At 49.7% G+C, this 27,540-nt stretch overlaps 2 protein-coding genes across 6 annotated transcripts in view; one reads left to right on the plus strand and one right to left on the minus strand.

Annotated features, from left to right (window-relative positions):
* The first annotated feature begins 700 nt into the window (after window positions 1-700).
* LOC130384844 (retinoic acid receptor RXR-beta-A-like) lies at window positions 701-13,755 on the plus strand. Of its 5 annotated transcripts, none has more exons than XM_056593224.1 (12): window positions 701-974; window positions 4,434-4,633; window positions 5,402-5,549; window positions 6,183-6,362; window positions 6,905-6,928; window positions 7,424-7,584; window positions 7,676-7,805; window positions 7,948-8,077; window positions 8,607-8,648; window positions 8,759-8,850; window positions 9,679-9,784; window positions 10,185-13,753. In XM_056593224.1, exons 2-12 carry the CDS (start codon window positions 4,493-4,495, stop codon window positions 10,330-10,332), a joined length of 1,302 nt encoding a protein of 433 aa, XP_056449199.1. In that variant the 5' UTR covers window positions 701-974; window positions 4,434-4,492; the 3' UTR covers window positions 10,333-13,753. The 5 variants fall into 5 exon arrangements, with proteins under 5 accessions (XP_056449199.1, XP_056449193.1, XP_056449194.1 ...); XM_056593218.1 differs by having other exon boundaries at window positions 744-974; window positions 6,905-6,952; window positions 10,185-13,755; XM_056593219.1 differs by lacking the exon at window positions 701-974 and adding an exon at window positions 1,018-1,167 and having other exon boundaries at window positions 6,905-6,952; window positions 10,185-13,755.
* LOC130384217 (FH1/FH2 domain-containing protein 3-like) overlaps window positions 10,839-27,540 on the minus strand; it is a 91,669-nt gene continuing 74,967 nt past the window's right edge. Inside the window, exons 11-28 of the mRNA XM_056592324.1 lie at window positions 26,520-26,558; window positions 25,842-25,961; window positions 25,392-25,526; window positions 24,634-24,684; window positions 23,160-23,767; window positions 22,363-22,790; window positions 22,017-22,296; window positions 20,731-21,608; window positions 20,127-20,285; window positions 19,237-19,419; window positions 18,776-18,895; window positions 18,388-18,549; window positions 17,827-18,017; window positions 17,209-17,401; window positions 16,613-16,636; window positions 15,697-15,877; window positions 15,041-15,202; window positions 10,839-14,452 (exon numbers count right to left, since the gene is read on the minus strand). Coding sequence (XP_056448299.1) covers window positions 14,370-14,452; window positions 15,041-15,202; window positions 15,697-15,877; window positions 16,613-16,636; window positions 17,209-17,401; window positions 17,827-18,017; window positions 18,388-18,549; window positions 18,776-18,895; window positions 19,237-19,419; window positions 20,127-20,285; window positions 20,731-21,608; window positions 22,017-22,296; window positions 22,363-22,790; window positions 23,160-23,767; window positions 24,634-24,684; window positions 25,392-25,526; window positions 25,842-25,961; window positions 26,520-26,558 — 3,997 coding nt within the window. The 3' untranslated portion in view covers window positions 10,839-14,369. The remainder of the gene's footprint in view (window positions 14,453-15,040; window positions 15,203-15,696; window positions 15,878-16,612; window positions 16,637-17,208; window positions 17,402-17,826; window positions 18,018-18,387; window positions 18,550-18,775; window positions 18,896-19,236; window positions 19,420-20,126; window positions 20,286-20,730; window positions 21,609-22,016; window positions 22,297-22,362; window positions 22,791-23,159; window positions 23,768-24,633; window positions 24,685-25,391; window positions 25,527-25,841; window positions 25,962-26,519; window positions 26,559-27,540) is intronic.

Consider the following 27,540-nt stretch of genomic DNA (forward strand, 5'->3'; position numbering starts at 1 on the left):
TATTCATAATTATATTACATTATATAGGCTTCTTATGATTATTAGAATTATCTAAAAAATAAGTATGGCAATGGGCCATTCGTTTATTGCTGGCATTGTTTAAATGGAAACTATTGTGCAATAAGTGCTTTACTTCTCTCTGTCCTTTACTTACTTCCTCAAAAAAAAAGATGGAAGCAAGGTAGGCTACATTGCCCCATCAAACTAATGGTTAACGGTCAAAAGCTAAATATTGCTTGCATTTTTATTTATTGTAACATGTTAAGTTAACTAACGGTATGGAACACTGCAAGCAGAACTCTGTGACCAAAGACCTCCGCAACTCCCGCCCCCCCACCCCCACGCTTCTAGGGGGCGGTGGAGAGACACCGTTGGTACATAAGTTTCCACATCTCCTTTCTTGTTCATGTAACCCCGAGCAGAATTAATGCCTTTTTAAAATGATACATTGAAGCCCAACCGGCTGCCACTACCAGCTGAACATCGGTTTACTTTGTCGAAAGCAACTCAAACGTAATAATAATTGGGGGCTATATGCATAAAAGTAGTGGATCTACTCCAAATATTGTTTGACAATATGGTTCTGGTGACCAAGGAAATGGTAGACTACGAGCAATATTTGATTTAATAAAAAATTCAAAATTAATTGAATCATAATAAAATATTATTACATAAACGTGCTTTCATCAAGGCAGATGGGATGCATCCGATTGCATAGCCTGCGCATGCGCACTCTGGACCGGAGCCGGACGGAGCAGTGACAGCACAGTCCCGGGAGACATGTTGGCTCTAAGGACACTGGCGGAGAGCCAACATGGCCGCCTTTCAGTGTGTCAACAACAACAGCGTCAAGTTGAAGTGAGCTGGGATTGAATATCGGCCTTTGGCTCTGTCTCCGCGGCCACAGTCTCCGGACCACCAGAAAATAAAATGATTCGCAGTAGGGTTCCCGCGATGTGTTGAACGTTAACCGGGTAAGCTGCACGCATTTTAAACGATCGCGCTATCCTCCAGCTAATGCTAAGCTAACTGTTAGCAGGACGGACCGAATCGGAGGAGTACTCGTTCAGCTAGCAGTGCGTTAGCTAGCGGGTTAGCTTTTGAGATAATGTTCGGAATTCCCCGAAGTTGAGACCGTCGATCCCCGGTGTTCGGGATTTCTAAAAGGCAAGTTCGTCTAAAAAGCAATAAGAACCGGATTTGTGTTCTGAACCGGTCCACTTCTACGGCGACATCGAGTAACGCTCAGCCCGGGATGCTAATCCCGCAGATCTCCTCTGGTGAGCGGTAGCTCGCTGCTAATAGCATTAGCATATTGCTAATAGCATTAGCTTATTGCTTATAGCGTTATCAGCTAAACCAGCGAACACTCCGTGAGTAAGTGTTGATTGCATGTTAGAGGGATATAGATGGGGTGCACCGGCGGGCTACTGTGAAGTGGTGATGCTCATGTGTGTGTGATATGAACACATGAATGTATCACAGGATGTATTCATGTACGCAGACCGCGACCATATGCCAACCGTGTCGCACGTCGACATTTGGACAATATGAACAGATATCAAACATGGTCGTTCACAAACTCCTCCATTCCGTCGTGTCAGCTGTCTGGGACCACGGAGGATTATAGATTATAGATATCGGACCGCAGGAGGAAGTTTGGCCTCAACGCCAGATCAGATTCCTCCGTCCTCAGATCTGCCAGCTCGCATTAAACCAGAAGCAGTTCGCACCAGAGCCTCCATGGGAGCTGATTGCGTTCAATAGATCACACAGTTTATCTGGATGGTTCCTGTGTGTTGTTGTGTAAAGAAGAAGAAGGTGGTGTAAAGGGGGGAGGTGGTGTAGAGGAGGAGTTGGTGATCAAAGTGGTAATCTAGGGGTTCATCCGATTGAAAGTACCGTCTGCTAAAGGGGGGGCACTGGGCTAAACCACAACGTTCATACTGAGATTTCCCTCTTAACAGTGTGAAATTATGTTGGCTGCACATCCCGTTTGAATGTTAAATTATAATATTATGTATTGAAGCAATTATTACGCACACATTCTGGTTACGGCTTTAACATAGAGCTGCGATCTATCCACCAGGCCAACTGGACGGACTTGTAACGTTAAGCTAATGATTTGCAGGATGTTTGTAATGTCATCTGTTCAGGTGCCATCTGTTTTGGCCTCTTTAAATCTAGGAAATTATGCGTCCTCCCTCTTCCCCTTTCAGGTCGAGCCTTTACCTTCACAAAAGTATCTAATGTAATCACTCTGTATGATCTACCCAATGGGTAACAGAAGGCCTTAGTTACCCTACAGACGCAGCCAAATTGAAAAATATGTTCAATATGATCTATTACAGCCCATGGCGTCACAATTTGGATTGACGTTTACACACACGGAAAATGGAACCCAGTGTGTTCATTTTAAACTAGGGTTGCACCCCTACACAGTAAATGTAGGTATCTGCACATTTTAAACACCAGTCCAATTAATGAATCCAATTATAGGCGTACCGTAACAACATTATACATTGGTCATAACTACTTTAATGGTGCCTTTTCTAAATTACAAAATAATATATAATTGATCGTTATAAATAGATGAGCTACATTATAGGTTAATAAAGATACAGCTAAAAGTTCAAAGCCAAATAATACAAACAATGTTTAGGAAATGCTTACATATTTGTGTATACTACCACTAACAAAACAAGTCTGGGATTACTTGCATCCTATTATTAATACGTAAATACTAAATATATAGCAGCTACAAATACTGAAATGGCATTTTGAGTCCATTGCTTTTTCCCCCTAAAGTAATAATAGATCTCAACTTGGTGCCATTTACTGTTCCCAGCAGTACACAGGCCTACGGTAATGCTCATGAAGACATCCACATGTTTTATAGCCAACCAACGCGCCTCTAACCAAAACAAGGCACAACAGAGCGGGGGAACTGCTCCCGACCTTTTGGACGAGTTGTGCTAGGATTGGAGGCCAGTCGACGACTGGGCGTAGCCTTAGGCTCCGTAGAGGAACGGGATTACATCGTTACCTGGGAGGTCAGGTTAGCTCAGCCGTCTTAATCGCCGCGTGGTGTATGTTAACAGACAAAGTACTTTGATGCTTGTGCTCCTCCCTAGGTCTTTCAACAATTTTATTTACAGGGTCTAAATTATGAATATTTTAATTCGCAACCTAAATTGTTGGTGTCTTCTTCAAGGGAGTGTATGGAAAAGAGATGAGACTCGTGCGTGTTTTTGTTGCTTTGATAAACCTATTAGTTACTACATCAAATCCTGTTGATGCATATTGGCATCAACAATGTTGCATATCCAATGTTATATATGCCATGTAATCAGCGATATATAATGATGTCATATTGGTGTATGTTACATTTGTAAACATAGTGGGGTTGACACTCTTGATATGCTAAGCTAATGCTCTCTCCTCCTCTTGTCTCTCCTCCTCGTCTACCCCCCCTCTTGCCTCTCCACCTGGTCTCTCCTCCTTGTCTCGCCTCGTCCTGGTCTCTGGTCTCTCCTCTCTCCCCCTCCTCTTGCCTCTCCACTGGGTCTCTCCTCTTCTTGCCTCTCCTCCTGGTCTCTCCTCTTGCTCCTTGTCTCTCCTCCTTGTCTCTCTTGCTCCTTGTCTCTCCTCCTCTTGCCTCTCCTCCTTGTCTCTCCTCCTCCTTGTCTCTCTTCCTCCTGGTCTCTCTTGCTCCGTGTCTCTCCTCCTCTTGCCTCTCCTCCTTGTCTCTCCTCCTCTTGCCTCTCCTTGTCTCTCCTCCTCCTTGTCTCTCTTCCTCCTGGTCTCTCTTGCTCCGTGTCTCTCCTCCTCTTGCCTCTCCTCCTTGTCTCTCCTCCTCCTTGTCTCTCTTCCTCCTGGTCTCTCCTCTTGCTCCTTGTCTCTCCTCCTCTTGCCTCTCCTCCTTGTCTCTCCTCCTCTTGCCTCTCCTCCTTGTCTCTCCTCCTCTTGCCTCTCCTCCTTGTCTCTCCTCCTCTTGCCTCTCCTCCGTGTCTCTCCTCCTCTTGCCTCTCCTCCTTGTCTCTCTTCCTCCTGGTCTCTCTTGCTCCGTGTCTCTCCTCCTCTTGCCTCTCCTCCTTGTCTCTCCTCCTCCTTGTCTCTCTTCCTCCTGGTCTCTCCTCTTGCTCCTTGTCTCTCCTCCTCTTGCCTCTCCTCCTTGTCTCTCCTCCTCTTGCCTCTCCTCCTTGTCTCTCCTCCTCTTGCCTCTCCTCCGTGTCTCTCCTCCTCTTGCCTCTCCTCCTTGTCTCTCTTCCTCCTGGTCTCTCTTGCTCCGTGTCTCTCCTCCTCTTGCCTCTCCTCCTTGTCTCTCCTCCTCTTGTCTCTCCTCCTCTTGCCTCTCCTCCGTGTCTCCTCCTCCTTGTCTCTCTTCCTCCTTGTCTCTCCTCCTCTCCTCTCTCCTCCTCTTTTCTCCCCAGACCTTGAGATCTCAGACAGGTCCTAGTCGCTCTTCTCTGCACTAGGCAGCCTGACAGCCATGTCCTCACAGCAGCCCAACAGCTCCGCCTCCAACAGTCCCACCTCCATCCTGGGCTCCCCCTTCTCCGTCATCAGCCCCTCTCTGGGCTCTCAGTCCGTCACGTCCTCCCTGGGCTTTGGACCCATCAACAGCAGCCAGGTATGTTCCACTGACTAATCGTTGAGCCCCCACACAACCTCTTCCTCACACTCTGGGGGTGTTTGGGGAAGCAGGGAAGAATTGCCAGGCTAATGTTTGGGTGCCCCCGCCTCTGGATCTGGGGATGAAGAGCTTTCAGACACCGTTTTGTTCTGCGCTATGTAATAGAAACCAAAAGTAATGCAGGAGAAGGCTTTTTTTAAAATACTATTTTACTCTCAACGATTATTTATATGAACGCAATAGATTTCTGGTTCAACTGCCTTAGTTTTTCTAGCGGCTTGGTGAAAACCAGGCCAAAACCTTGAATAAAGAACATTCTTATTCATCTAATGGACACGATGTGTCCATAATTACCCATTTCAGTGCTCTAAATTCAATTTAATTAGTAATGCCCTTAATCAACACTACAGTCTCAAAGGGCTTAACAAGCCAAATATTTATGACACCCAAAGTTTTCTGCATATTTGAAATGTCCACGGACTACGCCATCACCTAAAGCATCCATCTCAGCCGTCCAAGGTGACCTAAACGCTGACGATGGCCCAAGTGTCAGTATGTCTTTGCAGGCGCTCCGTGTGTGAGTTGCTAAGTAACACGGCAGCACCACAGTGTTCAACATGTAGTCTGGTTTCATGTCCAGACAACCGACCCAGACCGTTAACCCCCCGGGTGTCAGCGCTGAGTGCTACCCGGGCCGCGGTGGGCCTCAGGCCCTGCTCCAGTCATCTGTACCGCCTCTTCCCCTCCCTCCCTCCGTCCGCTCAGATCAACTCGCCCGTGTCCGGGATGCACGCCATCAGCAGCTCTGACGACGTCAAGCCCCCGTTCGGCCTGAGGCCGATGTCCGCCCACAGCCCCGGGATCATGCTGTCCCAGAAGCGCCTGTGTGCCATCTGTGGAGACCGCTCCTCCGGTGAGCCACGGCCCGCGCACCACCTCCCCGTTCACATTCATCACCAGAGCCTTTCAATAAGTACACTGGTCAGAAGGAAGAGGAACAACAGTAGGTCCCCGGGGACAGGAAGGATGTTCATAGAACCAACAATCACTGGGTAAACTCATTCCCTCTACACATCAAAGATAGCTAGGATGATAACAACATCCAATAATAGCGTGAACAGTAAGTGCCAGGGCGTACAATAAGTGCGTACATTAAGTGGCAGGCCGTACAACATACAATGAGTTTACATTAAGTGGCAGGTCGTACAACATACAATAAGTGCGTACATTAAGTGCCAGGACGTACCACATACAATATGTGCAAGGATAAACAATGTACAATCAGTGTGTACATTAATTGCCAGGATATACAATTAGTGTGTAAGAGGGAGGGATGGTGTCCATGCAGATGTACACTGAGTACCGGTTGGGGGGTGGGACCTGTCACCCAGAGGCTCGGCTCTCACAAGCTGCCCGCAGTCTCGCCCGGGTTCCCTGTTCAGTAGCTCCATCACAGGCTCTAACGCCAACGCAGACGCGTGAGAGCGCTACAGAACAGGGAACACGGATTTGGCCGTTACATCCTGTTACCCCCCCCCCCCCCCAGGGAAGCACTACGGTGTGTACAGCTGCGAGGGCTGCAAGGGCTTCTTCAAGCGCACGGTGAGGAAGGACCTGAGCTACACCTGCAGGGACAACAAGGAGTGTCTGGTGGACAAGAGGCAGAGGAACCGCTGCCAGTACTGCCGCTACCAGAAGTGTCTGGCCATGGGCATGAAGAGAGAGGGTAGGGGCACACACACACACACACAAATAGAGCAGTCTGCAGTATTTTTTACACAAAAGAAAACTGCATAGCAGTGCAGAACAAATTAGATTGATTACACACAGTGCGACTGTAAGGTATATTATTTGGTATTGTATACATACTACACGATATATATTGCCAGTTCAGAGGCAAGGTGGGTTTTAATCTTATTAGCAGAGTAACAGTGGATACCTGTTGTTGTTGTTGTGGTTGTTATTAAGCCAATAATTCATTTCTTGACTCCAAAGGGAATGGTCTTTTAGAAGTAGTGCTACAGAGTGTCTCTCAGAGTGGCGTGGGTATTTTTAGATTGGATTAGCGTCGATAATTGAGCAGCTTTGGGGATCATGAAGTCCTGGTCCCACACTCAAACGCCCGTTATTAGATCTCCAATAGATGTTTCCTCTCATGTCTTTATTGAAGGTAGGAGTCTGAGATAGTGGCGGGCTGAGGAGAGCTTAGTGTTACTAACTACACAGCTAACCCTCTCTTCTGTTTCTCCTCTTCTACTCCTCCTGCAGTGGTCCAAGATGAACGTCAGAAATGTAAGGAATTGAGAAAGGCTCTTGGTATGGCTGAAGGTTATACTACAAATGTTATATTACCAATTTACCTGTTGTTGTTGTGTAGACGTAGCCTGTATGAATTTGCCAATTTTCCAAAGTATTGGACTGTATTTCAAATTTCCCTCTCCGGTCTCTAGTGTTGACCTCTACTGTCCTAGTGTTGACCTCTACTGTCTTAGTGTTGACCTCTACTGTCCTAGTGTTGACCTCTACTGTCCTGGTGTTGACCTCTACTTTCCCAGTGTTGACCTCTACTTTCCCGGTGTTGACCTCTACTGTCCTAGTGTTGACCTCTACTGTCCCAGTGTTGACCTCTACTGTCCCAGTGTTGACCTCTACTGTCCTGGTGTTGACCTCTGACCTCTTGATGCTGACCTCTGACCTCTCCCCTCTGGGTGCTGACCTCTGGGTGCTGACCTCTGACCTCTGGGTGCTGGGTGCTGACCTCTCCCTCCCCCCCCCCCCCCTCCCCAGCGGTGCAGGAGGAGCGCCAGAGGAACCGTGAGCGTGAGGGCGAGCTGGAGTGCAGCATGGCGGTGAACGAGGAGATGCCCGTGGAGAAGATCCTGGAGGCGGAGACGGCGGTGGAGCAGCGGACGGAGCTGCACTCGGACGGAGGCTCCGCCACCAGCTCTGTGAGTCCCGCCGCCCCCCCCCGGGAGCCCCCCCCCTTCCCCCGCGACCCCCCCCCCTCGGTCTTTACTGTGGTGCCCCGTGTCGTTGCAGCCCCACGACGCCGTGTCCAACATCTGCCAGACGGCGGACAAACAGCTGTTCGCCCTGGTGGAGTGGGCCAAGAGGATCCCCCACTTCAGTGAGCTGCCCCTGGACGACCAGGTCATCCTGCTGAGAGCAGGTAACACCCCCACCCTGACGCCCAAAACACCACCCTAAAACAACCCCAGCACCACCCTGACCCCAGCACCTAACGCCCCCACAGCAGGTATGATTGTGTTGTCGGCCCCTCTAACCTCCAAGGCGCTGTCTTGTCCTGCTAGGATGGAACGAGCTCCTCATCGCCTCCTTCTCCCATCGCTCCATCGCCCTGAAGGACGGAGTCCTGCTGGCCTCTGAGCTGCACAGGGACAACGCCATGCACAGCGCAGGAGTGGCAGCCATCTTTGACAGGTAGGGGATAGCTGTCCTCTCATTGGCTGACTGGTGATGACCACTGGATCTCATTGATACTGTATAACAACCACGTGATCTCATGTACTGACTGTATAACGACCACGTGATCTCATGTACTGACTGTATAACGACCACGTGATCTCATGTACTGACTGTATAACGACAGCTGGATCTCATGTACTGACTGTATAATGACCTCTGGATCTCATTGATGCTGTATAACGACCTCTGGATCTCATTGATACTGTATAACGACCTCTGGATCTCATTGATACCGTATAACGACCTCTGGATCTCATTGATACTGTATAATGATCTCTGGATCTCATGTACTGACTGTATAATGACCATTGGATCTCATGTACTGACTGTATAATGACCATTGGATCTCATGTACTGACTGTATAATGATCACTGGATCTCATGTACTGACTGTATAATGACCTCTGGATCTCATGTACTGACTGTATAATGATCACTGGATCTCATGTACTGACTGTATAATGACCTCTTTAATTTCCTGCAGGGAGAGCATTCAGAGTGCAGAAGTGGGGGCAATATTTGACCGGTAAGGCCCCGTGAAGGGACCCCTGTATTTGTCCTGTGTTTGTGTGTTGGCTCGTTCAGGTACATGGCCTCCGTCCTCCCCTGTCCTTACCGCTCTGTTCCACTCTGCAGGGTTCTCACCGAGCTCGTCAGTAAAATGAGAGATATGCAAATGGACAAGACGGAGCTAGGCTGTCTCCGAGCCATCGTCCTCTTTAACCCAGGTAAGATGTGGTCTTTACCCAGGTCTGAAGCTCTTTAACCCAGGTCAGATGAAGCTCTTAACCAATGTATGAGGCTCTTTAACCCAGGATTGAGGCTCTTTAACCCAGGTATGAAGCTCTTTAACTCAGGTCAGTTGAAGCTCTTTAACCCAGGTATGAAGCTCTTTAACTCAGGTCAGTTGAAGCTCTTTAACCCAGGTATGAAGCTCTTTAACCCAGGTATGAAGCTCTTTAACCCAGGTAAGATGTGGTCTTTTACCCAGATCAGATGAAGCTCTTTAACCCAGGTATAATATGTAACTATATCATTGTATACGTGCTAATCTCGCCCACTTTTTTCCTTCCAGTGCAGTAGTCTCTGAGTGCTGCAGTAGAGGTTAACCCTTCAGTCCACTAGTCTCTCTGAGGGCTGCAGTAGAGGTTAACCCTTCAGTCCTCTGAGGGCTGCAGTAGAGGTTAACCCTTCAGTCCACTAGTCTCTCTGAGGGCTGCAGTAGAGGTTAACCCTTCAGTCCTCTGAGGGCTGCAGTAGAGGTTAACCCTTCAGTCCACTAGTCTCTCTGAGGGCTGCAGTAGAGGTTAACCCTTCAGTCCAGTAGTCTCTCTGAGGGCTGCAGTAGAGGTTAACCCTTCAGTCCACTAGTCTCCCTGAGGGCTGCAGTAGAGGTTAACCCTTCAGTCCACTAGTCTCTCTGAGGGCTGCAGTAGAGGTTAACCCTTCAGTCCACTAGTCTCTCTGAGGGCTGCAGTAGAGGTTAACCCTTCAGTCCACTAGTCTCTCTGAGGGCTGCAGTAGAGGTTAACCTTCTCCCCCCCTGTGTGTCCTAGATGCTAAAGGACTGTCCAACACCGCTGAGGTGGAGCTCCTCAGGGAGAAGGTCTATGCATCACTGGAAGCCTACTGCAAACAGAAGTACCCCGAACAGCAGGGAAGGTGAGAGACCAGACACGGCCTAGCGCAACCACGCAGCACCCTGCAGATGGAACGGATGCATACGCTGCAGCACGCACGCACGCACACTCAGAAACGGACACACAGACGTACACACAGACAAGCGTGCACGTACACTCAGAAACGGACACACAGACGTACACACAGACAAGCGTGCACGTACACTCAGAAACAGACACACAGACGTACACACAGACAAGCGTGCACGCACACTCAGAAACAGACACACAGACGTACACACAGACAAGCGTGCACGTACACTCAGAAACAGACGCACGCACACACCCATGTGCACGTACACTCTGAAACGGACACACAGACCTGCCACGCACACCCTTTAAAGACGGCGGTCCGACTAAACGACGGGCCTTCCTCCCTCCAGGTTTGCCAAGCTCCTGCTGCGCCTGCCCGCACTGCGTTCGATTGGCCTGAAGTGCTTGGAGCATCTGTTCTTCTTCAAGCTGATAGGTGACACACCCATCGACACGTTCCTCATGGAGATGCTTGAAGCGCCCCACCAGTTATCTTAGGAGGGAGGAGCTTCAGACGGGCTTTTGGGTGGAGCTGGAGTGGGACTGCACTTTTATTCTTTTTTTGTTTTGTGGATTTAACAATTTGTCTCACTGCTGTCTGTGTCGGCCTATTTGAGCGCCTCGCAGACGAGCTTTCTAGACCAAACGATCTATGAGCTGGTGTGGGGAACACCAGCGTACCGTACATTAAAGTACTGCTCATATTAGGACATCGTCAGTACTGGTGCTATATATTGAAAAAAAAAAAAGATTTCAGAAGTAATTGATGTAAAATGTCTTTTTTTAAATTGAAAAGATTTGTTCCTTTACCGGAGCTAAAATGTTGGTATCCATTTTTATAACTATGCTTTTTAGAATCCCCAAATGATAAGCTTCAGTTTTTAATTCCATGGTCTTCAAAACCTGTTTTTAAAAGAAAGGTTGAGATCATGGGTATGCAATAAAGATGTAGTTTTCCCCCTTTTTCACAATTTGTAATTCAAATCAGAACTTGAGTGGGAGGGGGGAGGGGGGGGGGTAATTTTTCCTGTCTAATCTCAGTAAAGTACTGACCTTACTGTACCAAACACTCTGTGTACTGTGTCTAAACATAGCGCCTCGTGGATTTGATTCTGAGATAAGAAACGCGTAACATCGTGGCAGTAAACCTTGGGTCCACACGGAAGGAGGCCAGGCTAGTGTGGAGCTAGCTTTGTTCACTAGGGTTCCTTTTTTGTTGTTTTTTGCGCTTTTTTGTAAATCTAATCACTTTGCAGTTAATGCATAGACTGCACTGCACACTTGCTATATGCTATTTTTAAAACATACTATTTTCGAATGATTGGCCAAAAAAATGGTCAGGTTTTGTACTTGGTGCTATTCCAGATTCACTCATTCGGTGAGGCCATTCACTCAACGACAAACATAAATTATGCAAGAAATTAAATTCCCTCAAATTTCTAATTGAGCAGTTGAACCCGAACCCTGCATCACGCATCCCTCCAGTCCGCCTTCAGGGGTTTTACTAAGTAAATCATCGTCTGGTGGAAAGGGAAAATTCAATTTGTAATTTATATACAATTATATGGTACTGTGCAAAGATTGTTCAGGGAAAAAATGCTCTATATGAATAGATTTGGATAATGTGGTCAGGAGATACAAATTGTTATTATTGATATTTTCCCTGGTTTAGATTCCAACTATTATTACGCAGAATGTGTCTTAGGTTGCACTGGATTTTCTAAGACACGTTCAACATTGCAATTTCTGTTTGGCTTTTTCCTTTTTTATTTTGGTGCTCTTTAGTTCTATTTCCCTCCCCTCAGAGTTATTAGTTAATGTCTTCTTCATCTTGCTGTCTTGTGCATTGTTTATTAAAAGGCAAAAACCCAAATCACAACTACAGATCCATAGATCTCCACCACCACCATACTTCTGTATGATTGACTGTCTGTGAAGCTCAGATCAAGTGGATTATTGTCATTGGCTTCTGTACATGCTCGATTGGCGTTTGATCTCCTCGATCGGCAGATGTTTGATCGGATCGATCGGCAGACGTCAGATCGTCTTGATCGGCAGACGTTAGGCCGGACCGATCAGAAGCATTAGATCGGTTTCTTGCAGCATGGGGTTGTTTGGGTTCCAAAATAAAAACAAAAGGCAGATCTGTCTGTTCCCGGACTCTTTTTCTTTCCTGTTTTTAATTGAATTAATGTGTTATTGAATGCTTGTTTGTTTTTTCTTGTACATTTTTCTCTCTGCCCTAAAAAAACGAATCTTTCCAATCCACTAGCAAATAAAAAGCCAGATGACTGGGGTCTGTCTGGCTTTCCAAATGCATCTCTGAGGCGATTCATGTCAAAAGGAAGGACTGATGTATTTCCTGTACAGGTCAGCCAGAGCGGCACCCTTCTTGAATTGAGACGTCCGCTACTTCACCGGTCACACACAAGGTTCCTATCGCCCATACACATGGTTGGGGAAGGGGAAGGGACCGGTCTGCTGTGTGCGCAACAGTGGCACCGTAAGGAGAGCGCTATGAGACATTTAAAAAGGTCTTGTGAGAACGGCAGGTAGGCAGAAAGGCAATGGAAACACGTCTTTAGGTCAGCCTCTTTATTGTAATCGTTACAATTGTGTTTTGGATGCGAGGTGAGCGAGCGCTGAGTTGCCCTCGTGTCCCTGGTGGTGTATGGGCTCCGTGATGCTAGGGCTAATACACACGCAGGACCTAGGGCCGCATGGAGGGCAAATCAAAGGCTTCCGGAGAATACCACCGGAGAAACTGTCTGACCACTGCATTCGTCAACTTTCAAGTTTGCACAGTTTAAACACAAAGAAACAAGACAGACAAAACAAAACCTCTGAGATTCAGACCTCCCCTTGCGTAGCAGGAGGTCCCACATCTTATAGAAACCATGCAGGGCTTGGTTTAGCTTAAATAACGCATTTATTAGAATAATACTGCTTTTGACTATAATACACTATTCTACACAAGGAGCCACACATGGAAGATGAACAGGAACGTTTACATCATTTTACAGCAATCCTTTACATGGTTGTCTTCCTGTCGTCTGCCATTTGACCCAACTAGTAAAATGGGAGAAAAGGTCGTACACTTCTGACAGAGGTCCCATGCTACAAAAATCTCTTTAAGGTGCTCGAAATCTTCCAGTCATTTCTGAAGAACTATGAAATGAAGATGTGCGGCTTAGTCAATATAATGGATCATTCTGAATGCCTATCGATTAGTGACCTGTTTGAACAATATGAGAACTTCACGCAACAGTAAAAACAGCATCGCCAAGGGCTGTCTACATTTACAGCACAATCTTGGCGTTTCCAGGTTTATTTGATTATTTGTAAGCATTTTGCCTCCCTGTTTCATGTGTCTAAAAATATTTTGGCTCTTGGTTGTGTGCTTTTTATAACAATGATATTTGAAAGAACAGTTGATCCGTTTCATAAAAGTAATTCATAAAGTATAATATGGAGACAAAATATGAATCTACTGTGGAGAGAAACGAGAATGATCCATACAGTAAGGCAACTGAAAAGAGCTGATCTGCTGACCCCTACATCAGCAGAGAGTTTAAAGCTATTGACCTATAGTGAACTGGTTCATCTGTGACAAATTAAGTCCAGGTAGTTGGGGTAAATAGATTTGGGCTCTTGATTGGACGACTCCAGCTTGTGAGGTCAACACTCACCATCCACCTGTTTGCTTTACTAACATTTTCTTGGTTCCGTATCCCTGAAAATGTTTAAATAAATAAGTGGTTGAAAGGCACTGTTAAATCTGTAGCTCGTCTTAAATAACAGTCTAACACACTGGAAATCTTTACTGGAAAATGTTAGATTGTGTCTGTAATTGATAAGTTAATTATTTTTAAAGCGGGTCTTGATAAACTGATGATGTAGCAAAACTTCAATTAGGGACAATAGTTTTTTTTCTATCTATAAACTTGTGGAATTGTTAGTGCTTTCTGTTTGTATTTATTACTATAAATTCTAGTAAGTCAAAGTTATTTTTAACCTTGCTAGACTTCCACATGTCCGGGTGTTCCCGCTGCGACATCATGGACACATGTTGACCACACCTGGAATGCCTTCGGAGGGAACTCCTGTCCTATCGCTGCCTCATACTGGATGCCCAAATTGGGTTCATATTGGATGCCCAAATTTGGTTTCATACTGGATGCCCATATTTGGACATCTGAACAGATCCCCAACACTCCCTCGATCCAGTGACTTCCTCCAGTGCAACTCATCCTCCCCGGAGTGCCTTCTCTATCAGGACCTGAGAGGAGAATCAGTCTGCCTCCCATGACACGAACAGAACCAGGGTGATGTGGAGCACTGTCCAGTCGGCAGACAGGGGACATCATTAAAGATCTGATCATTAGATATCAAATCATTAAAGGTCAGATCATTGGAGATCAAATCATTGGAGATGGGCTTTTAGTGCCTAGTGGACTGAAGGGGGTTGGATGAGTGCAAGTAAGGGCCAATCAGAGCGTCTGCGTGCCTCGGTGTCCAATAGGAAGCTGTTCTCCTCACACCTGCATCTCCTCCCCAGCTGATAGGCCGAGGGCGTTGGCCTCCTCAGCCGTCAGCCCGTTCTTCAGGGTCCTCCTCACTGAGACCACAGGAGAGGGGAGAGAGACCGTCAGGGCAGCAGTATGGACCATGGCAAGTCTTCCGAATAGGTTTTTAGATTCAGAATTATTAAAACGTCTAAGCTCAAACTTTGCCTTTATTCACAATTTATCCATTAACTCACACTCAATAAAATGTGTGTGATTAATCTCCCCTGATTTCGACGTCAACTCCCCTGATTGTGCCTTAAACTCCCCTGATTGTGCCTTAAACTCCCCTGATCTTGGCCTAAACTCCCGATCTTGGCCTAAACTCCCCTGATTCTGCCATAAACTCCAATGATTCTGCCTGAAACTCCCTGATTTTGGCCTAAACCCCCTGATTGTGGCATCAACTCCCCTGATTGTGGCATCAACTCCCCTGATTGGGCCTCAACTCCCCTGATTGTGCCTTAACTCCCCTGATTTTGGCCTAAACTCCCCTGATTCTGCCATAAACTCCAATGATTCTGCCTTAAACTCCCCTAATTTTGGTCTTAACCCCCCTGATTTTGGCCTAAACTCCCCAAATTGTGCCTTAAACTCCCCTAATTTTGGCCTTAAACCCCCTGATTTTGGCCTACACTCACGTGACTTGCGGTTGGGCCGGCTCCGCCTCCTTTCGCGGGGGGCCGTGCGCGGGCCGGGCACCTGGGTGACCGAGCGCACGATCCGGTCCATGATCTCGTCGGCCGTGTCGTCGGTGCCGTTGACCGGGTCTTCGCTGGCCGAATCCCACAGAGGAACGCGCCCTGTGGGTCAGAACCCATCAGTACGTCCTCTCATCTTACTGTTCAATGTCATTCATGGAGGAGAGCTCAGCGTGTTGCCCAGGGATTACCCACACGGACCGAGCATCGGGGATCAGACCCAGAGCCCTCCGGCTCCAGGGCCACATCTCAACCACGACACCTCGACCCGGGCCGATGGGGTCCAGTAGGGCCGGGTGTCAAGGTCAATGCTGCTGACCTCTGGTGCTGTAGTGTCCTTACGTGGGGTCGTAGGGTCATGGGGTTGTGTGTAAAGGTCACTGACCTCTGGTGCTGTAGTGTCCTATCGTAGGGTCATGGGGTCATGCCTAAAGGTCACTGACCTCTGGTGCTGTAGGCCGTGGTGCTGTAGGGTCCTAACGTGGGGCCGTAGGGTCGGGTGTAAAGGTCAATGCTGCTGACCTCTGGTGCTGTAGTGTCCTAACGTGGGGTCAAAGGGTCGTGGGGTCATAGGGTCGTGTCTAAAGGTCGCTGACCTCTGGTGCTGCAGGCCCGGGTTCGTCCTCTCAGCCCCGGGACGGCCGAGCCCCCGCCCTCGCCGCCGGCCCCCCCGCCGCTCCTCAGGACGGCCTTCATGTTCTCGTGCTCGGCCTCGTCCTGGGCGCTGCGGAGGCCCTCCAGCGGGCCCTCGGACCCCGCCCCGCTGAACTTGCCGCTCTGGAGGGAGGGGGGCATCAGGGGGGGGGGGGGTTAGACACGAGCAGAGCGGGACGGACAGCAGGACACTCAGACGGAGACACGAGACGCTACAGGCTGGTTAGTGAGGATGGACAACAACGGAACACACCAGTGTGTGTGATGCACAATACGCGGTGTGTGTGTGTGTGATACACGCGTCCACTAATACATGGTGTGTGTGTGTGTGATACACGCGTACTGTACACTAATATGTGGTGTGGTTGTGTGTGCTTGCTACACCCCGGTGGTTCCTGGTGTGGTCGGGGCGTGGCCGCCCGCACCCTGTGTGTTGTGATTCATGACAGAAAGCCGTCTGCACCCGCAGTGCACGCCTTACAAAACCACCGCTCCCACAGCAACAGTTCCTCATTGTCAAGAGGCGCACACACACACACACACACACACAAACACACACAAACAAAGGCACACACATACACAGGCATTGACACACACCCAGTCCCAGAGGCACACACGGGCGCACACACAAAAACGCACGTGCACACACACACACACACACACACACACACACACACACACACACACACACACACACACACACACACACACACACACACAGGTTGTTCCTGTCAATCTCCGCTTACGAAACCACTTGGGCTCATTTCACAATAAAAGCGCCACACATTGTTAGAGGATTAAGTTTCATCATGGCAGAAGACAGTCCCATGCTCTTGTTCACAAACACAGGCTCCCTACCTCTCCATCTCCTTCGTCCTCACTCTACACAGAACACATTCAGGGAGAAATAAAACAAATCATTGGTTCTTCATATTTGTAGATGAGCTCCACTTTGTCCCATTCGCTGTCCTGCCTGTTCCCCCTCGCAGCGCTGTGAGGCCTGCCCGTGTGAGTAGGCCCTCCCGTGTGGACGGGCCGGTTTTCTCTTCCTCACCAGAAGGCCTCGTGTCAGAGGTCACGGCTAACATCTGGTTTCTATACATTGCGCCTCCCTAACGAGCATCCTAACCCCTGCTGGGCAGTCACCGCTAACGGCTGCCTCTATGTTACATCACATTTATTAAAGTGATTGAAACTATTAAACCTTTGGCCAAAGTGACATACAGTAAGTTCTAACCCCAAAAGTGCAGGAATCCTTTGAGTACAAACAGCTTATCTGTGTGTCTGAGGGGTCATGCCGGGGTGGGGTCCGGCCCCAGAACGTGACGGTTCCAGACCCCCTGTCCCTGTCCGGGCCAGGGTACAGACCCACGGACACGCGGACGGGCTCCGACTCCCGGTACGGAGGGGCAGCTCTGAGAGGCACACTACAGGGTGGGACGGGCGCGGCTTACGTCAGTGATCATCTTCCCGCGGGTTTTGTTCCTCTCGCGGTGGTTGGCCCTCTTCTGCCTCTGCTGTAGCACCCTCTCCCGCGTGGTGCGGTACTCCAGGGCGAACTCGCTCAGGATCTTGCTGAAGTGGTGGATGCTGACCTTGCGGATGGCGTAGGTGGGGTGGCCCAGGAACAGCAGGAAGGCGTGGAACCTGCGGGCGGGCACACCGTGAGCACCACCATATATAACATACTAATATTCTAATAGACTGATGTCATATCCTCTGGTGGAGATCCACTGGAAACACAGACATGGACGAGGTTTGAGTTGGTGACGCATACAAAATAAGTTTTTCAATTTCCATATGCAGAACAAATTGCAATAAATCAAATGCGACTTCAAAGTACAAATGGACCTACTGACTATTCTGGGATGTACAATGTTGACGGGTGCAAGTATTGTGCGTGTGTGTTAGGGCTGCTCATGATATTTGATCTTTCCGTCATAAAATATGACAATGTGGTATTTACACGTCCATCGATATGAATATCGCACTTGCGTGTATCATAATTTCGACACGCAACAATTTATCGTTCAGCCCTAGTGCGTGGTGCGTATATGTATGTATTGACTCACCTATTGACTATTCTCCGATGTACGATCATCAGGATGATTATTCTCTCGGCGCAGTCTTTCAGGAAGTCGGACATCTTCTGCTTCAGGGCTGGCTTCATCTCGTGTTTGGCGATGACCTTCAGGTGGTCCCAGGATGCTTTGCACCGTCGCTCCATCTGGACCAGATTATCCTGGAGCTGGTCAAAATCCACCTGGGAGGAGCCATGCAAATAATAATTATTGTATGTTGTACGTCCTGGCACTTAGAAATGGTACTTAGCATTGTGTAGCATCTTATCCTAGCTGTCGGTAGTATGCAGGGAATTGGTTTAACCTAGTGATGGTTAGTGCTTGGCACTTGGTTTCTTGAACATCCTAACTGTACCGACAGCGATACATTGTTGTATCTCTTCTTCTATGTACTGCAAGTTATTGCAAGTCGCTTTGGATGAAAGCATCGTCTTAATGCCCAAAACTAAATGTAAATATCTCTGTCTAGGTTTAGGGTAAGATGCATATATTACGGACAGACCGATGTTTAGTAAAAGTTAAACAAACAAAACGCTTTTTAGTTTGGCTGACCTTTGCCGAGCGAGTTATGGCGCCAATCTCAGAATACAGGTCGGAACTCTCTGGAAACTTGTCGACCACGATGGAGCAGACGTGGTGGAGGAGCGACTGCTTGTGGACCGTGTCCTTCACCTCCGGAACCTTCTCCAGGTAGCTCAGCTCGAAGCCCTTTGCCTGCAGAGGGACCACAGAGAACTTACTCACAATACACACGCACAATACATATACACAATACATACTTACACACAATACATTCATACGTACGTACAGTACGTACGTACATACTCAAAATAAATACTAAGTAGCATTTGTAGCTAGCTGATGTTAACTATATTATACTATGCTTACATGACATTATATTGATATTATATTTTGAGAGACAGAGAGGGCGTTTCCTCACATTGGTGCCGTTCAGGAAGTTGCCGATGGACAGCAGCGTTCCCAGAATGCAGCGCAGCGTCTTGTTCTTCTCTAATTGGTCCATCCCTTCCTTCAGGTCCTGAAGAGGCTCGGCCACTTCCTGTAAGAGCAGGAAGAGCCAACCGTTACAGAGGTGAACAACATGTCACCTGCTTCCGTCTGCAGAGCTGGCTGCAGGTCCGGTCTGCTCCTGGAGTCAGGGACCATGACTAAAGCGACTCAGTGTTCATCAGGAGACACAGGAGTCACCTCTTACCTGATACATCCTCCCTGCAGCCTGCCTAGGGTGAGTGTGAGGGTTAGGATCAGGGTGAGGGTGAGGTTTAGGATGAGGGTGAGGATGTGGGTGAGGTTTAGGGTGAGGGTGAGAGTTATGATGAGGTTTAGGGTAAGGGTTATCCTAGGGGAATCCTAATGTACGTGTCAGGTAAGGCGTCAGACCTTCTCGATGACCTCGTAGTCCATCTTGAAGGCCCAGAGCTGCAGGCGGGCCGACAGCTCGGTGATGGAGGACAGCGTGAGGAGGAACTGCTCTGCGCTGCCCAGGGGCACCTCGGGGTTCCCCAGCTGGGCCTCCTGGATCCGCTGCTTCTCCTCCTCGCTGGGGGTCATGGTCAGGATTTTCTGGGGGACAGGAGGAGCAGAGGAGGCGTTAAGGAGACTTCAGCTCTGGAGGTAGAGCGGGTAGGTTGCTAGTTTGATCCGCGGAGTGTCAAGGTGGCCCTGATCAAGGCACCTCACCCTAACTGCTCCTAATGATCTGGCTGTCGCATGCATGGTTGAAACCGCCGTCGGTGTGTGAGTGATTGTTAGGCAATATTGTAATATTGTCTTCCATTTATTGTTTAGACTGGGAAAAACGATAGAACTAAGAAATGGCAAAAAGGGATGCAGCCTCCACTTACTGTGGAGGATTAAAGGTGCTGTAGGTATAATTTAGGAGCCATCATTTCAGTTGGTTTTGCTGGAAACGGCTGAGCCAACCAACGGCTGTGATTGAGTGAAATGCTCTGTTTGAATATCTGCTGCTAGTTGACTAGATGCATCTCCATGAGGTCATTTCGATTTCCAGACGGCTGCTGGAGTATTTCTGACCAATCAGGGCTCTACCCCGTTTTCTGCTCTCTCTCTCTTGGTTCCTTCCTCAGGCTTTAACCTGATCCATCATCATCCCAATTAATCAGCGTGAAGGAGTAGAAGGAAATCGAATGAGTTAAGTGAGATTGGTTTGGATTTCGTGGAGCATCATTTAGTGACGCAAACCGCACGGCGCTATGTGAGGTACGTTCAGGATCCCTGGACTCCACATCCCGAACCGCCCTCTCCCTCACCTCGATGCCCTCCTTGTTTAGGGCGTACTCGTCGAAGTTGAGGATGGCGGTCTTGATGGTGCGGGGCGGCGGCAGCACGGTCAGGCCAATGTTGATGGCGTTGCTTCGCTTGGAGTCCAGAACGATGATTTCTTGTCGTTTGCCGTCAACGGCAGCTTTCTACAAATGTCAGTATATAACATGAGGTGAAATGTTAATTACATCAAAAACACACACACACATCCCTCTCGTAATCTCAACCAATACAGCATGTTCTGGGTCTTCAAGGGTCAAGACCCTGTCTAGCTAAAATACTGCATAGGAGGGCATGGGTCTGGGGCGGTCTGGGGAGGTCTGAGAAGTCTTGGGACAGTCTGGGTGTTCTAGGAAGGTCTGTGATGTGGGGAGCTCAGAGAGCAGCTCGACAGAGACTGAGATCTCATCAATCAGTCCAGTCTTGATGCTCTAACACCTCTAGTGAACATGGTACAGATGGGCCACCCTGACAGGAAACATAACAGGAGACAAGAGGGATAACAAACTGACTAACAGTCTAACGTCTTCATGAACATCGATCAACCCTCAGCGCGATAAACAAAGACCCATGCGCGGTGTATGTGTGGACCTTGGTGACGGGGAGGTCCTTGGACTTGGACTCAAACAGCTGCTCCAGCTTGGAGGTGTCCAGCTTCACCGGGTCCAGCTTGGACCACAGCGACTCCCGGCAGCTGGAGTGGCTCTGGAACTGCCGGTCGGCCGGCCGCACCTCGTTCCAGAACAGCCGGATGGTCTTCTTCTTCTTCTGGAACAGCGGGGCCTCCCCCGCCCGGCCCGGCCCGGACGTCGGGGTCTGGAGAGGGGGTGGAGGGGGGCAGCCGTGCGGCAGTGGCGGGGCGGGAGGGGCGGAGTTACAGGGGTATTGGGGTGGCGGGGGCGGAGGGGGCGGGGCCGAGAGGCTGCCGGAGCCCATCACGCCGTCCAGGTCCAGGATGTCCTGGTCGTCTTCCTCCCCCAGGTCGGTGAAGTCCATCTCCTTGATGCGCAGCTCCCGGGGGACCGCCATCAGCTGGTCCCAGATGTAGTCCGACTCCTTCTTAGGGGGCGGGGGCGGGGCCCCGGCCGCAGGGGGCGGGGCCTGCTCCCTGGAGGGGGCGTCGGCCTCCGGGGGGGACATCAGGCCCTTCACCAGGTCCCCGAAGCGCTCGGCAGTCGCCCGCACGCTGCCCTGGTTCTCCAGGGGCCCGACCTCCACCCTCCTCAGGCCCTCCTCCCGGGCCTGCCGATGCGCCTCCAGGGTGGAGATCCGGGAGGCCAGGCTGGTGGAGGGCGGGGCCTGGTCGCCCCGCCCCTCCTCTGTCTGGGCGGGGCCTACGGCGGCTCCGCCCTCGCCGCCGGTGCCAGCGCTCTGGGAGAACAGCATGTCCAGCATGAAGCGCTTCTTGTTCAGGATCCCGCTGCTCTGCTCGTTGACGTTGGAGTCCGTCAGACGCGCCGACCAGGGTCCTGGGGTCGGACGGAGGGGGGAGGAGGAAGAGGAGGAAGAGGGCGTGGCACGTGTTAGCCTGTTAGCACCAGAGAAAAACTAATGACGGTTTACATTTAGGGCGTTTAGCAGACGCTTTTATCCAAAGCGACTTGCATTCAGTACATTTGTCAGCCGAAGGAGAAACAACAATATGTCGCCGTCGGTGCAGTAAGGACGTTCATAGAACCAAGTGCCAAGCACTGACGATCACTTGGCTAACCCATTCCCCTATACAACAGAGATAGCTAGGATAACGAGTGTAGACTGTGAGACCGGGGATTCCTGAACATGTGACCTTCATCAGTTAGGGTGAGCTAGCGCAAACCTATCCCCTACCGTAGCGTACTGCTGTCAGGGTCAGGGGTCTTCTGATGGGGGAGTCGTACCTGCTTCGATGTCCCTGGTGACCCGCTCCTCCCGCTCCTCCCGCTCCAGGGTGCTGCTGGCCGACGAGATGCTGGAGGCGGAGCAGTTGTCCTTCTCGTTCACCTCCTCGTTCTGTCGCTCCTTCTCGCTCAGCAGAATGCTCTCCTCTACGTCCCTTTCCACCGCATGCTCCTTCTCCTCCTTCTCCTGCTCCACCTTCTCCTCCTTCTCTTCCTTCTCCTTCTCCTCTTCTTCCTCCTTCTTCTCCTTCTCCTCCTCCACCTTCTCCTTCTCCTCCTCCACCTTCTCCTTCTCCTCCTCCACCTTCTCCTGCTCCTCCTCTAACCCAACCTCCTCCTCCTCCTCATGCTGCTGCTGCTGTGCTCCCATTGGATCCGAGCCGCCAACCTCCTCCTTCGCTTCTCCCAGAACCTCATTGTCCTGGACCTCCTCCTTTGCTACCACTGCCTCTTTCACATTCGGTTGCTGCTCCTCTAGTGCCTCCTCCTCCTCCTCCTCGTCCTCCTCCAGAGGTCCTGACAGCTCATCGTCAGACCCTGGGAGTGGAGCTCCGCTCTCCTCAGTCTGGACGTCAGTCTGGACCTCCGTCTGGACCTCCGTCTGGACCTCCGTCTGGACCTCAGTCCCGTCCTCAGCCTCAGCAGGCGGCTCCCGAGGGTCCGTCTGCTGCCCGTCTGCTGGTTCTGAAGGAGGAGGAGGTTCTGAGGCTGGTGCTTGCGGACCTATTGGAGAAGACTCCAGGGCCACTTGAGAGACACACTCCGCTACCAGAGCTAGAAGCAAAAGAGACACATCAAGCTTCATCAGTTACTTTGACCTTGGTTGTCTTGAAAGGCGCCTCTAAATTAAATGTATTATTATTATTATTATTACTTCTCAGACAGAAGATTTAAAGAACAAACTTCTCTCAGTGACTAATCACCAGTTTATGAGACCTAGTCATCCCAAGACAAAACCTATTCATACCCGAATAAAATGCCTTTGAACAAGTCCCAAGAATTCAACCTATTCCGAATAAAAACTGCTGTCGCTTCTTGTTTCGTTGACTCGTGACGTCAGCTAACCCATGGACCAATCAGGGGCCTGGATACCTGGGGGGTGGGGGGGGGGGGGGTTCTGAGGTCACTGAACCCACACCGTACCTGATGGGCAGCAGGAGCTGGTGACTCTGGATACCGCTGAGACCACGGGTGAGGGGAAGACCCGTGAAGAGAAGACGACAGGTGAGGGGGAGACGGGTGAGGGGAAGACCCGTGAAGAGAAGACGACAGGTGAGGGGGAGACGGGTGAGGGGGAAAAAGGTGAGGGGGAGGCGACAGGGGAAGGGGAGACAGGTGAGGGGGAGACGACAGGTGATGGGTGGGCGACACGTGAGGGGGAGGTGACAGGGGAAGGGGAGACAGGTGAGGGGGAGACGACAGGTGATGGGTGGGCGACACGTGAGGGGGAGGTGACAGGGGAAGGGGAGACAGGTGAGGGGGAGACGACAGGTGATGGGCGGGCGACACGTGAGGGGGAGACGACAGGTGTGGGTGAGACATGTGAGGGGGAGACGACAGGTGAGGGGGAGATGACAGGTGAGGTGGAGACGGGTAAGGATGAGACACGTGAAGGGGAGGCGACAGGGGACGGTGTCGTGCATCGAGACACACAGCGACTGCTGGGGTTGGAGCTCAGACACAGCGTGATCTCTGTCCGCCCTCTGATTGGTGGTCTGGGAAGACCCTCCACCCGCTCAGCTGCTTTGACCCTGGAGGACGGACACACACAAGCACACACACACATACACGCATGCACACACACACACAGGCACACACACGGACACCAACACATTCGAAATATGAATAAAGATGAAGGGAAAACGGCACAAAGCATTTACTGAATATCAGGATGTATCAAGAATGTTGCACACACACACATTTCAGGAGAGCTAACCTCACCTCAACTTTTTAATCCTGTGACACAGCGCTACAGCGCCCCCTAGTGACTCAGCACCCACAGTGCCTCGGATAGGACTGTTTCATGCGCCAGTACCCACGGCAACCCCGTAATGAAGCACTACGTATTACATTACAGCGCTTATTTTGTTCTAGATACAATGTCCGGTTTGGTATAAGCATGGCTCGCGTCGATGGTCACCGCTCACACACTCACAAGCACACACACACACACACACACACACACACACAGACATACAGAAGCACATTTAGACACACATAGACACACTCATATCTATCCATACATACATACACACACACACACACACATGCAGCCACACATACACACAAACACACATGGAACACATTTACGCCAGAATGCAATCTCACACCTTGTCCTGTTAGATTTGAGACGTCTTAATGTCTCAAAGCTGAACTGTTAGCTATTAAACTTCTTAATGTGTGAAAGCCAAACTTTTGGCTTTGAGGTGTCTCAATGTGTTGATGCCAAACAGGCCCAGAGCGGTCCTGACACCTATAATTCTACCTGCGTCGGGGTGGAAGTTAGTTTACATCTGTTTCCAATGAGGAACGATCGACTTCAAAGCATTCATGGAGCAACAGAGGTGTCATGGTAGATTCCTCTGCTACCACAGAGCTGCGAGGATGTGGGACTCACCTCTCTTCCCCGGTCGGACGGCTCTCTCCCCTCTTCTCAATGAAGTCTTGACTGAGAGAAACAGATAAAGAGAAAATCTGAATGAGATATATTTTAAGATATCCCTCTCACGCATTTCAAGATCATGATTTATTCTGTGTTCCTGTACGTTGAACCTCGGCTACACTTCTGCTACACTGCATAGCTTACCCTCAACCTCACCCCTTCATATCTAACCCTAGATATCAAACCCTAACCCCTTCATATCTAACCCTCATCCTGTTATCTACCCCTCACCCTTCATCTTACCCTAACCCTTCATATCTAACCCTAACCATTCATATCTAACCCTCACCCCTTCATATCTAACCCTAACCCTACTCCCTCTACATATCATATTGCTCATTGTGAGTCAAAGCCACTTGTAAAGCTATATCCCAGTAGTTAAATCAGCCCGGCCAGTCTCTGTGCAGCAACCCTGGATGAGCCTGGGGACAACAGACCCATCACCTGCAGCTGTTTGACTCCCCGGCTCTCAGAGCTGAACCCTAACTCCTACACTCCTGCTGGGATCCAGCATGTGTTTGACAACCAAGACAGAAACGTGACTCTGATCAGACCCAGGGAAATAAGATAATAGTTGACAGATGCAACGCAGAACTCAATCAAACAAGAGCACTGCGGTGGAACCCCTTGATCAGTTTCTGTGTGAGATGTGTACGATGTCAGATGTGGATCTCAGTCTTTAGTGTCTGGGTGAATATGGGCTCTGGACTCACTTCAGGCGGTTCCTTTCTTCCCACGCGATCCGCTGCAGGCGTTCCTCTCGGTCGTGACGCCTCCTCTCTCTCTCTGCGGTCAGGGTCTCCTGATGCTGGCGGTACGAGGAGGAGAGCAGATCTCCTAAAGACGGTCTGGAACACCCAACCAACACAGGTCCCACTTCAGTGGTCACACCTTAAAACCAAGACCCGCTAATCTGACTCCACTCTTTGCTGTATTTATTAATTCATTACGTCAGAGACTTGGCAGAAGTGGCTGACGGTGCTGTTTTTGAATCAAGGGCCTGTCCACAGATTCAGTGGGACTTGAACCGAGAACCTTCATACTCTATCCAGTAAAAGAGCCTGATCCTTTGGGCTATACGTAACATATGATCTATCAGATCTGCTCTTCTCCACATTAGGGAAGAACTGCTCCACAACGGTAGAACGTTAAAGACATCAGACCTGTCGGGCGTGGCCTCAGGCGTCGGCGGGGCGCTGGTGTTGAAGCGGCGGGGGGGTGTGGTCGGAGCGCTGGCCAGGCACTGGTGCCGTCCCGGGTACGGCGTACCGTTCCCGATTATCCTGGAAAGGAAGATCAATAATTAAACTAAAGCATGCCTTTTGGTCTCTTAATACCCGGACAGGTGCCCAGTTCTGCCTGCGCTCTGGACACTGCAGCCACGGCGTAAGGGGGTGTGTCCAGTGTGTGTTTGGAGATACTGTGTGGATCTTAGTGAGCGGTCTGGCTTGAACAAAGCGTTTCTTTAAGTCTGGCGGATCACCTTGACATGCCGTTCATTAGAATTCATACTTTGTTCCAACAGATCCGTAATGTGAAACCCTGTGCGGGGATACTGTTGTTCCTCGGTGAAGGGTGTCTGACACTGGCATGCTCATTCATGCTTTTGCGTGTGGCGGTGAGGAAACGGCCTCACTCAAGCCAAGCAGGGGTTTAAACAGCTTGCTTGGTAGCAAAAAAGATTTCTCAGCAGTCCTGCAGCTTTAGTCAGTCTAACCAAATGCAGAAGCACAAGCTTAACGGTATCGAGAGCATCGGACCAACAGAGCCCCCAGGAGGCACATGAGACCTGGAGGTCTCAGATACTCCTGCACCCAAGGGATGCCGAGAGGTGCATTTACCTTATAGCTGTGTAAGACGTGTGCAGTCTGTTTGTCTTACTGCAGAGCATAATGATGGGGGAAAGAGAGAAGACAGAGGATAGTCTGAGGAGCTGAAGGAACATTAAGCACAGATACAAGGATAAGGAAAGGAAAGCATGTTGAGTTTAAGGAAAGGAAAGGAGGAGGGCAGCAGAGTTGCAGGACAACTGAACCTAATTGGTGCAAGGCGGAAACTACGAACAAATTAGCTGAGAGGAAACAGAGGAAAAGACTTGAAAGAACTGTCGTCCAGGTTCTAATCGTTCTAGGGGAGTAACACATGACTTCTCATGTGTTTGAATGCCACAATTGAAAAAAAACAACAAGCAGTGTATGTCAGACATGCATTGTCTTGTGCAGGTATAAATTCCTGCCTTTCAGTAGGTACAACATTAACTGAGACGTCTAGTTGAAACCCAACCCAACATCTGACCGTCAAGTAGGAGTGGATCTTCTGAACAAGCTTCTAGGAATGAGGCTAACACTTAGATGTTCATTCTGAGGACTAGCCTGAAACCCTGAGGACTACCCTGAGGTCTACCCTGAAGCCTATCATGAGACCTATCCCCAGGTTCCCCAGAGACTTTTGCTGATACCCGAGGCCTTCCCTGATTCCCTTAAACTTATGATGCCGACCCCGATACCCTGATGCCTACCCTGATACCCTGAGACTTATGCTGAGGCCTAACCTGATAACCTGAGACTAGCAGCAGTCAATATGCTAGTAGTGCCACAAGACATCAGTGTGCTGTGCATTCTCAGACGTGTTGTGTCAATGTGTGTCACATGGAATGGGTCTCTACTGGAAAAAACCTGACCAGTGGAACCACAACAGACACTATATGGCTGATTATTGACCACGGATCCAGAAGAGGACAGATTACAAGAACGTTCCATCATCTTCCCATTGTCTCCATCACTCCTAGGCCAATAGGGATCGTGGACTCAGTCAGCACTGGTGCACTAAACCTAATTTTATCTCATGAAGAATATATCGGTA

The sequence above is a fragment of the Gadus chalcogrammus genome, chromosome 6 (assembly GCF_026213295.1).
Source record: "Gadus chalcogrammus isolate NIFS_2021 chromosome 6, NIFS_Gcha_1.0, whole genome shotgun sequence".
Classification (NCBI taxonomy): domain Eukaryota; kingdom Metazoa; phylum Chordata; class Actinopteri; order Gadiformes; family Gadidae; genus Gadus; species Gadus chalcogrammus.

What these genes read in the sequence shown, in the direction of transcription:
- LOC130384844 (XM_056593218.1), top strand. Translation starts at nt 4,493, where the DNA reads ATGTCCTCACAGCAGCCCAACAGCTCCGCCTCCAACAGTCCCACCTCC. An exon ending in CATCGTCCTCTTTAACCCAG is followed by an intron (nt 8,851 to 9,678) that starts GTAAGATGTGGT and finishes TGTGTGTCCTAG; the next exon opens with ATGCTAAAGGACTGTCCAAC. An exon ending in TACCCCGAACAGCAGGGAAG is followed by an intron (nt 9,785 to 10,184) that starts GTGAGAGACCAG and finishes TCCTCCCTCCAG; the next exon opens with GTTTGCCAAGCTCCTGCTGC.